At 47.4% G+C, this 11,287-nt stretch overlaps 1 protein-coding gene across 3 annotated transcripts in view; it reads right to left on the reverse strand.

Moving 5' to 3' along the window:
- The window catches only part of LOC144723676 (ras guanyl-releasing protein 3-like), a 37,570-nt gene that overhangs the window by 25,172 nt on the left and 1,111 nt on the right, over positions 1-11,287 (reverse strand). The window contains exons 1-4 of one of the 3 annotated variants that reach the window (XM_078602592.1): positions 10,519-10,849; positions 6,713-6,814; positions 3,705-3,769; positions 2,519-2,558 (exon numbers count right to left, since the gene is read on the reverse strand). In XM_078602592.1, the coding sequence (XP_078458718.1) occupies positions 2,519-2,558; positions 3,705-3,769; positions 6,713-6,814; positions 10,519-10,834 (523 nt within the window). In that variant the 5' untranslated portion in view covers positions 10,835-10,849. The other 2 variants (XM_078602593.1, XM_078602594.1) reach the window with 2 other exon arrangements.

Below are 11,287 nucleotides of genomic sequence, written 5' to 3' on the forward strand. Positions count from 1 at the left end.
GTCGCAACCCTCCACCACCCGACACGGCCAATCAGTATAAAATGTGTCACGTTAACAAAACGCCAGATAGTTACTTCTTCAGCCCACCAGTGTGTTTGAAGAGTGAATTCACAACATTTTGAATTTGAGTACGATGTTTTGCTGGTAATTACATCCAGCATCCTCGGGCGATTTGCCAGAATAGTGAAGCCATCCACCTGCTTCTGGTCTTAAATAGTGCAGCAGGACAATGTCATCATTGAACCCCAACAGGTTTCGAGATCAGAGGCGGAGGTGGGGGGGTATTGTAATTATATAATATATTAGTAATCAGTTAATTAGTATGTGATTCCTCTATAAGGAAATTAAATATGTATTGTGTATTACTTAATAATACGCTCAGTTTTGTGGATTAATGATTCCCCAAGATTGAGCAATACCAAATTAAGCCGTGGGCCTTAAAACCACCAAGATTGTATGGGCTACCAAAGATTAATAAAATCGGTATCCCATTACGACCCGTAGTGAGTACAAGAGGCTCTGCCACATATAAATTATCAAAATATGTAACTAAACAAATACAGCCCTACATCGGTAGGACATCTTCATATCTACGAAATTCAGAACATCTTGTGAATGTGATTAAGGATATGAAACTTAACCCTAATTATATTCTAGTGAGTTATGTAATTTCTCTGTTCACTAAGGTTCCAGTTAACGAGTCATTTAAATTACTTGATACACTGGTAAAGAAGACAGGGTTACCAGAAGATATTCCAAAACGAGCTGACCATTGTCTAAATAACACTTATTTCTTGTGGAGAGGTGATTTCTTTAAACAAAAGGAAAGAGCAGCAATGGGCTCTCCTTTATCTCCTGCTATAGCAAATCTGTACATGGAAAACTTTGAAACAAGAGCACTTGCCTTGAGCACATTAAAACCATCCTTTTTGGTTGAGATATGTCGATTAAACTTTGGTTGTCTGGCCACATGGTAAAGATGCACTTAATGAATTTTTTAATGATCTCAATGAACAAAACCCGGCCATTCAGTTCACCATGGAAAGAGAGGTGAACAACACACTCCCCTTCCTAGACATTTTGCTTGGACGCGGCCTAAATGGTAAAATAACACAGTGTCTACTGAAAGGGAACACACACTGATGCCTATCTGAATGCAGATTCGCATCATCACCCAGCACAGAAATCCTCTCTCATCAAGACGCTCATACATCGGGCAAAACAGTGTCAGATGGTGAAAGTCTAAGGAGAGAAAGTAAACATGTTCAAGAAGCACTACGACTGAATGGCTACAACAATGCTCAAATTAACAGATCATTGAATGCCAAACCAAGACCGAACAACAAAACTGCTGAAAGTGATCAGATTATCAAAACAATTAAAATACCAAATATCTCAGGAGTAACTGACAAATTAGCCCGTGTTTTGCAAAAGCAAAACATTAAAGTAAGACATACTTTTCGATTTAAAGCTTTCGTGACTGCAGGGATTCATCTTTTTGGTTCTTTCGGTAAAGTCACGTAGAAGGGAAGTAATAAAATAATAAAAATAAAACATAATAAAATAATTCTCACAACGTTTCGGCCACAACGCAAGCAGCCGTCCTCAGGTGAAGAACAGGTCTGTCGAGAAGACAGAGTATGAATGACAACCCCAGGCTTGGAGCGTCTTTTTAAGCTGGGTTGGAGGGGGGGAAGAGCGCCTTGACAAAATAATTTGTATATCAAGAGGAATTTAGCATATATATAAGCTGGGTTGGAGGTGGAAGAAGAACACCTTGACAAAAGAATTTCATCATCAAGTGGAATTTAGCATATTTAGCATAAATAGAGCGCCTTGACAAAAGATTTCATTATCAAGAGGAATTTAGCATATTTAGCATAAATATGCTAAATTCCTGCAATGTACACCCGTCCTTGGACGGGCAAAAAAGCTAGTGCTAATTAACTGATGACTAATCTATTACATAATTATAACACCCCCCCACCTCCGCCTCTGATCTCCAAACCTGTTGGGGTTCAATGATGACATAGTCCTGTATTATTTAAGATCGGAAGCAGGTGGATGGCTTCACTATTCTGGCAAATCGCCTGAAGATGCTGGGTGTAATTACCATCGAAACGTCGTACTCAAATTCTATATGTTTTGGATTCACTCTTCAAACACACCGGTGGACTGAAGAAGTAACTAATTGGCGTTTTGTTAACGTGACACATTTCTTACTGATTGGCCGTGTCGGGTGGTGAAGGGTTGAGACACATTTATACTTACGCGATCTAACCCAAAAGCCTTTATTAGAAATAATACTGTTCGCGAAAGCCTACGTGTTAAAGAGCTTCATTGCTCATCGGACTCCTCCAGTTTAAATAAATATTCCGATTCTGATTCTGTCCCCTTGGCGAGATTGATGCAGGGCGTTGGAATGGTTGAGTTGAGATGTGGCGTTCGGCGCTTTGAGTTGCAGAGGCATTCAAGTGGGCGGTCACTGTGAATACGAGTCCTTAGCATATTGCTTTACCTGTCTCCTGCTTCCTAGTAGCACCCACGGAAGAGTCTTCCTGCAGGACATTTGTCGGACACACATTCATCAAAAGATATATTTTAATGTTATTTTCAATTACAATAAAGACATCTGATCAAGGATGACGTTATGAGTTCAAATCCCAGGTCAGGGGTTAACTCAACCAATCATCATTCCCTGGGGGAGTTAAAATATCTAAAAGCCTTTGTGAGAAGTGAACAATGCTTGTCTTATGGAGAGACCTGGTCCCACCATAGAAATATGGAATGTCCACCCTGGCTCTGGGCCACCAACAAACATGACCGCTGCCAAATTGGTCATTATCCTCATTTGCCACTGATGTCGAAATCGGTTCAGAGTCTGCTTGTGTTGAACCAACGCTGCTCAAATTACGCACTCCCAGTCGTCCGTGTGGTTGATGGGATGTGTACAAATTTACTTTATACTGGTAGAAACCTCCTGGTTACACCATGCCACAGGGGATTATTGTTTCCGTCGTGCAGGGAGGGGCTGGGTGGGGAGGGGCTGGGTGGGGAGGGGAGGGTGGGGAGGGGCTGGGTGGGGAGGGTGGGGAGGGGCTGGGTAGGGAGGGTGGGGAGGGGCTGGGTGGGGAGGGTGGAGAGGGGCTGGGTGGGGAGGGTAGGGCTGGGTTGGGGGTGGGAGGGGTGGGGCTGGGTGGGGAGGGGCTGGTCACCCCGTGGTGCCCTTATAAAACTCAACGTTTAACCTACTCATGCCGGCTTGTGCCCGCCCTCACAGTCGGGCATATTTGTGGAATACACCACGCCGCCGTTGACCCTGGCAATTGACCGAGCAACCCAACGTTCCTACCAGCTCCCTCCGCAGGAAGGAGGCGAATTTTCTGCTAATGTATTCTACGCGACGACGTTAATGATTTCGTTTTCATTTTTCTAACTGTGCGATCGGAGTCAAGTTTGGAGAAGAACCCTATGAGAGGCCCCGTGGTAGGAGATATCACAGTACTACTTCTGAGATCCTTCAAGTGACCTCTTATCTACACACAAGGAGCTGCCCGTACGCCCTCTCACAGTGAAATGTTATTCGCTTGGCACTCAAACTGATATATTTTAATTCTCAGAGCTGGATTTTCTTGCCAAATTAAGCTCTCATCGTTCTGTGACCTCTGAGCCACGCAGTCATCCGCATCGTGATGCATTCTTACCAGTGTCTTAGTTCTGCCGTGAAATCTTCTGCATTCTGCCGCCTCTTGATTTTCCACTTGGGTGCCTGCAAAAACACAACGTGGGCATTATTCCATATCCTGTCCTTGACCCATGAAGAACGCTATAATTACTGTATTGTGGTTTGGCTTTGAGTCAGGGTGTGAATTCAACGAGGGCGGCAAATCGATGGGAATTCCAACCTGCCACGGTGTATAATAAACCAGTGAGTGGTGAGAGTCGGGTGAGTGGTGTCCAGTGAGTGGTGAATGTTTGGTGAGGGTTACTGTCACGTCACGTCATGCTGCCCACTGATATCCAATAACAAGCTAGTCAATGGACCCCGTGGAGTCGTGCAAGTGAACGTGCAGTGCAGTACCACAACCACTCGGGCCTCACACCGTCGACCGATATGGCAATCTCACTCCGCGCACGGTTGCGGTAACGATCGATAAACCTGCCCCCCCCCCCCCACCCCAATCAACGTTTCCCATCCACCACTTCTTTCTTCCCCATTAATCATCGCGTGACTCATAACGAATGCCCAAATATCCCACACGCCAATTTGTGGTGAAAGTAAAACCGGCGAAATGTACAGAAAATGCGGATGCTTTTGCGTCTTCCGCAGCACACACCGGGGGCCACTGCCTGGTCCACTTTCGTAAGGCTCGTGGATGTAGAGAAAACAAATATAATTTTACATCGAGGTTGTTGAGCCAAATAATTGTGTCAGGAGCTAGCGGAGTGGTGGATCGCTGTGACGATGCCTCCTTCGTATTTGTGAATCGGGCATGATCTGTCCCACTGTCTGTTCTGGGTGACCACAGTTCGCACACCGGAGGAGTTTAAAATGTTCCATTTGGTCCACAATGATCACGCACGAATCAGGCTCTGTCTGTTTCCAACTGCAAATCTCTCTAGCCAAGTAAAACGTCAAAGTTATTTCCCACTCAGCCGAACGTGGTGGAAATTCCACATTCCAATTGTGTGAGGCAAGTATATCCATAGGGCAACCACTTCCCATGAAGTGGCTCTCATTTTATTGACCCCAGAGGGATGAGAGGTTAGATCTGACCCCGTGACCAGGATTTGAACCGACGACTTTCAAAGTGCCGAGCCACACGTTCTAGCACTGTCCTACGTGGCCAAAGAAGAGCTGGCCAAAATATTGACTTTCTCTGGTGGAAAAAAATCCTGTTTCGATTCAACATTACTGCTGCATCGGAATAGGATGTGGTACGTGTGTAGAAGTTATTTTTTACACGAGCGGTGCACGTGTGGTTTGCACGAAACGGAATGCTGCTTAATCGAGACAAAATCTGAGGTTCTGCTGGTCAGCACTCAGGCTGAGGCGAGAAATGTGTGGGAGGTGGTCGCGGACTCTGGGATTCAGTTTTCTACTCATCTAAAGAGCCTCGGCACCTTACCTGACCAAAATACGTCGTTTGATCACCACGTATAAAATATAGTCAGGACCTGCAATTTTCATATCAGGGCTCTACGACACATTGGATCACTATTCAGTTGTGACATCGCCAACACGGTGGGGTGTAGCATCGTATCGACAAGGCTTGATGATCGCAACTCACTACGCTACAGCACGTCTGAAAAAAACCCATAACCAAGCTGCAACGTGTACAACATTTTCTGGCACGTGTTGTGACGGCTTCTGCAAGATCCGACTATGCCTGTCCATTGCTCGCCGAGCTGCATTGGCTTCCGGTTTGCCAAACGAACACATTAACACATTCCTGCTGAGGGAGCTGGTAGGAACGTTGGGTTGCTCGGTCAATTGCCAGGATCAACGGCGGCGTGGTGTATTCCGCAAATATGGCCGACTGTGAGTAGGTTAAAAGTTGAGTTTTATAAGGGCACCACGGGGTAACCAGCCCCTCCCCACCCAGCCCCACCCCTCCCACCCCCCACCCAGCCCCACCCTCCCCACCCAGCCCCTCCCCATCCTCCCCACCCAGCCCCTCCCCACCCTCCCCTCTCCACCCAGCCCCACCCCTCCCATTTTTGGATGCACGACGGACGGACAGAATATTCCCCTGTGGGCTGGTGTAACCAGGAGGTTCCTACCAGTATAAAGTCGCATTCATTACACACAAAGTCCTCGCCACAAATGAACCACAATACCTTGCTGATCTCGTCAAGGAGCATAAACCATCACACGAACTCCGGTCATCATCGCAGCAGCGGATATTGGCCGGCCATCGAACAAAGACGGTCACTGCACCGCGTGCTTTCAGATGCGCTTCTGCGGCCGTCTGGAACGCTCTTCCTTCCGACGTTAGGAAGACGCTAGAGCTGTGCAGCAGCGACCCACGGTTCTAGACCTTCGCTCACTGATAAATGCTGCGTACGGATTGGAGTAATCACCACCTTGGTAACTGCGAATCGTCGTTACCGCGTGGTCATTACATCCCCGGTTATAAGAGTTGCGGGTAGGAGGGTAACGATTAAACGGGAGTTCTGCTCTCTATCCCTTCAGCAGACGTCTGATTCATACATATCCGTCTCTCTACACACACAACTTTAAAAAAGTCTTTCTTACACAGCCCATCAGCCGCATGGCTGCTGAGACACTTCGTGTCGAAACCAATACGGCTGAAATTACACAGTTCCAGAAGGCCGTGCGGCTGATGGGATGTATAAGGAATACTTTTATTGAGGTATGCATGAACTTCTTTCGCACCGTACGTGGCCAACCACCTTAATCGGACGTGCGGGGAAGGACAACAAACTTAACGCAAAAAAGCAGTTCTAAAGAAATTAGTTTTCAATCTGGATGATTATTTAAAAGTGCCTAGCTCCAGTGGCTTCCGAATATCGAAAGGAATAGCGTTCCAGGCGGCCGCATCATCAACATCACCACCACCATCATCACCACCACCACCGTCACGTACGTACGTGCATTGGACTTCTTTCGCACCGTACGTGACCACCCGCGCTTAATCATTGAGCGGAGTACATTCTGCACAGCGAGGCACGCGCCCGCGATGGGTACCGATCTCCTGGAGGCACAGCTGGATGAGTTCGTCCACGGTGAGACCTCCGCCGCCGCCGCCGGGTCGCACCGGTGCCAACATCGCGCCCCGTCCGTCACCTCCTGGAGTGCCGACAAAAAAGGGCAGCCGACGGCCCCGCCGTGATGGTTTTCCACTGACCTCGCAACAACAACAACAGAAAACCGTGCCGCAACTCGGGCCGAATGTAACTCGGTTATTCCGGGGGTCGCCGCAAGCAAAATAACAATTTAATGCAACAACATTTTTGTTTTTCGAAATCGGTTAAAAGAACCAACATGTCAATGTCCATAATAAAGATTTTGGGTTAGATCGCGTCAGTATGTGTCGTAACCCTCCACCACCAATATTTCAATGGATGTAACTGTATGTACGTTGAATTTCTTTCGCACCGTATGTTGCCAACTGTGCTATTCGGAGGTGCGGGGTAGGACAACAAACTAACAAACACAAGAAAGCAAAGAGCCGCAATGCATATTGATAACGGTCCCGAAAGGGGCCTCAAAGAGCCGAATGCGGCTCCGAAGCCACAGGCTACCGACCCATGCCATTATTCGGCGACGCTGCTAAACTAAACTGCTTCTCGTATTTTACCAGGCAAGGTCCACTGAGCTATAGAGTTCATTTTCAGAAGCCACCAGGCCATCACAAATGTGATCTCAACGAAGTGGCTTTTCATGACGTGGAAATGTTTCGCAGCCAAATACTCCAGTCGCGTGTTGATTCCAAATGTGGAGGGGAAATCGGAGGACCCGGAGAAGAATCCACACGAACACGTGGAGAGAGACACACAAACTCCAAATATACAGCAGGCATTGTCAGGGTCGGGATCAAAGCCACGACCTCCTGTGTACCAGGCGAGGGAGTTAACATCTCCTAGCCACCGTGATGATGATGATGAGAGACACGCAAACTCCAAATATACAGCAGCTGCAGGCATTGTCAGGGTCGGGATTGAAGCCACGACCTCCTGCATACCAGGCGAGGGAGTTAACATCTCCTAGCCACCGTGGCGACCATGCTGCCGCTGCGATGGCAATGGTATCACAAACACGAATAACAACAACAGATCCTAAACACTTTTGTCAACAGCACGGTGTTCGTGTGTGTGTATGGCCTTAAACGGATACAATGTACCTTAAGGCGACGTTTCGGGCCACGCCCCTCCTACATAGCACACCGCACTCATTGCTGTGCTGGGCCAGGTTGTGAAATGTGGCCTCGTTCTCACCCACGAGGGTTGCCACCTCTGAGGTTACAAAAATAACCACCCCCGACACTTAACGGGGTAATAAAACGCGTCTCGCAATACTGGAAGAGGGCAGGACGACACGTCCATGCATTGTCTTGAGTGGTACATTACACTGTTGTTGTTGTTGTTATTACGGAACTGACAAAATAACAACCGGGAAGCTTCAATGTCCCGGGAAAACGTGGACATTTATCAGGACAGCAGCGGCCGACAAACAAAAGGACGTCCTGGGGAAATCGGGAGAGGGTGGCACCCCCCCCCCCCCCCTTGCGGCCTAGCGATGTACCCGAGAAGGAGGCACCTTCTCTCTGGGCAGAAATTTAGGCGAGTGCGGTGAAGGGTGATGGTGGGGGCGTTGCAAGTCGATTTTGTTTAACGAAGTTGCTGAGCACTCAAGAGACCGGGGATGGCCTGGGCCATGACAAAATGTGATTCAAAATAAATGAAAATAGAGCAGAATAAGCCAGTAAGGGAGCAGCAGGTCAACGCCGTGCATACATGGAGTGACGAACACGTGGACACTTTGCTTGTTAATTATTTTAAAGATTCATATTCTTGGTTCTTTCGGTAAAGTCACGTAGAAGAGAAATAATAAAAATAAAACAATTACATTCATCACTGATGAGACCCTAAATCTTCTTGGTTCTTTCGGTGACTTTACCGAAAGAACCAAGAAGATGAATCCCTGCAGTCATGAAAGCTTTAAATCGAAAAGAGACCCTAAATGTCGAAACCGGTCCAGAGTTTGCTTGCGTCTCGAATCAACGCCGCTGAAATGACGCACTCCCAGAAGGTCGATGGTCTGTTCTGAGAGAGATGCTGTAACATGTGTACTGTTAACACGTAGCAGGCTTTCGCGACCTATATTATTCATAATAAAGGTTTTTTTGGGTTAGATCGCGTTATTTATAAATGAGTCGTAAAACCCTCCACCACCTGACACGGCCAAACAGTAAAATAATGTGTCACGTTTACAAAGGACAAATAGTTCACTACTTTAGCCCACCGGTGTGTTGAAGAGCGAATCAATATCATTTAAAATTTGAGTACGACGTTTCGCTGGTAATTGCATCCAACTTCATCGGGCAATTTCCCATAATGGCGAGGCTCTCGGTATTAAATAGAACAGCAGCAGCAGGGTGTGTGGAGAGACGAACATGTGAAGGAGACGTATTGCCTGTTTGTGTATTTTGTTGGTGGTAATTAATTGTGAGCAGCCCAGAGCATCGCTGTCAACCCCGTATCAGTGCCCTGCCCTTATTACAGACCAACTCAGACTTTATTTGGTCACCTCGTGCCCTTATAAATATCGGCGTTCATCCTACAAAGTCACATCACAAGGGAGAAACACAAAGTAATAAACATTTTTTTCTGCCCGTTTTGAAACGGCTGTACGCCGTATGGGATCTGAAAACTCAATTCCCCTGTACAGGAATAGGGGGTAAACCGTATGGGTTGTTGAGGGGGCGTCCATAAATGACGTCACGCGATTTGGGACGATTTTTACCCCCCCCCCCTTTGTCACACGGCGTCACAAAAAGTCAGACCCCCCGCCTCAAATATGACGTCACAAAGTTCTGCCGCCCCCCCCCCCCAAAATAAAACATGCTTCAAATCGCTTTAAACTATTGTCATTGTAGTGCGTATTTAATGTGGCGCTGCACTCTGATGTTGTAGGAGAAAACATTTATTTAAAAAAGTCTATATAATTAAGTAGAACGTGGTTGTCTATATTTATTTAAAGTTGCACATTTTGATGTGATGTCACATTTCTCAAACCCCCCCCCCCCCTCGTCACACATCGTCACAAATGTCTGACCCCTCCCCCCAGGTACGTGACGTCTGCGGGGCCCGCAGCACGATGTTGTTATAAAGGGGCCCTAAATAAAACAAAACACGTAAATATTAAAATAAACACATTTTTAACTTGCACAGTAAAGTAATTGTACTTGTTCATTTGCTATACAGCCAGATAATACGACAAATCGCTAACCTTAAACACCCAGTCGTTCATAAAAGTTGAAGGCGGTATAGTACTATAGTAATAGAGCAAGTGCAGAATCACCGAACCGGATTTGGTTGCTTGAAAACATTTAGCACGGGGCCCTCGAAAGTGCTGGGCCCGTAACTCCATTTGTAGCTGCTACGCGTGTAGCAGCTACAACACGTGTAGCAGCTACAACACGTGTAGCAGCTACAACACGTGTAGCAGCTACAACACGTGTAGCAGCTACTACACGGACTGTTGGGGCAAGTGCCGAGCACCGATGGAGGCCGGCACGGCACACGAGGGGGTTGGTGGCCAACACCACGCCCGGCCGCCTTTGTCTTCATAGTAGCGACGTTTACACACAACACCAGGTACTCATTCGATGTTGAGTCGACCTAGGGGAGGCCCATGACCGGTTCAGATAATCGTCACTGGTGTTGGCCGTGAGCGGGAAACGAACTCGGGCCGCCGGGGTTCGGAGCGCAGTGCGCTAACCCCTGAGCCACCGCTCCCCACAGGCCACTCACTCTCACACGCGCGCTTACCGATCTTCCGATGGCTGTTGGGTTTATGCGAAGCGAGTGTAACATTGAAGTGGTACAGCCCCAGCGCTGTTGTTGCATTGCGAGAGTGAAAGATTACCGTAGTTTGTTTAAGAATTCGGCAAAAATAACCTCGATATTTCAAGAGCTGCAATGCACTGTGGTGGTGAATACGAAACGGCGGTCCTGAATAAGTATAGGTCACGAAGCGGCCCTTAAAGAGGCGCAGGTTGTCGACCCTGCCCATGGTAAACTGGACTCCCATGGTAAACTGGAATTCCATGGTAAACTGGACTCCCATGGTGAACTGGACTCCCATGCTCAGGATTCGACAACTGAAACAACAAGAGTTATTTTTTTCGAATTTCAAGAGCCGCAACTGCAGCCCTGAAAGAGCCACCACACGCGGCTCCAGAGCCTCAGGCAGCCGACCCCCGCTCTCGTTCATGACTAACACAAGCATCATTCACATTTACCGGCGACTCGCTGAACTCGTGGGTCCTTTAACTGCCAAAATGTTAACACGGATCATTGTAACACGAAGTAGGCGTTTGCGACCAATATGATCCATAATAGATGTGGTTGGGTTAGATCACATGAATATAAATGTGTCGTTGAAGCCGCCGCCACCCGACACAGCCAATCAGATCTGGTTGTCACGTAAATCCAACATGCCAATTCGTTACTAGTTCAGAGTAAACCCACAACATTTCCCATTCGAGTACGACGTTTCGCCAGTAATTACGACATTTTAATTTACGCGATCCAACCC

The sequence above is a fragment of the Lampetra planeri genome, chromosome 18 (genome assembly GCF_965212315.1).
Source record: "Lampetra planeri chromosome 18, kcLamPlan1.2.h2, whole genome shotgun sequence".
In the NCBI taxonomy this organism is placed as follows: Eukaryota; Metazoa; Chordata; class Hyperoartia; order Petromyzontiformes; family Petromyzontidae; genus Lampetra; species Lampetra planeri.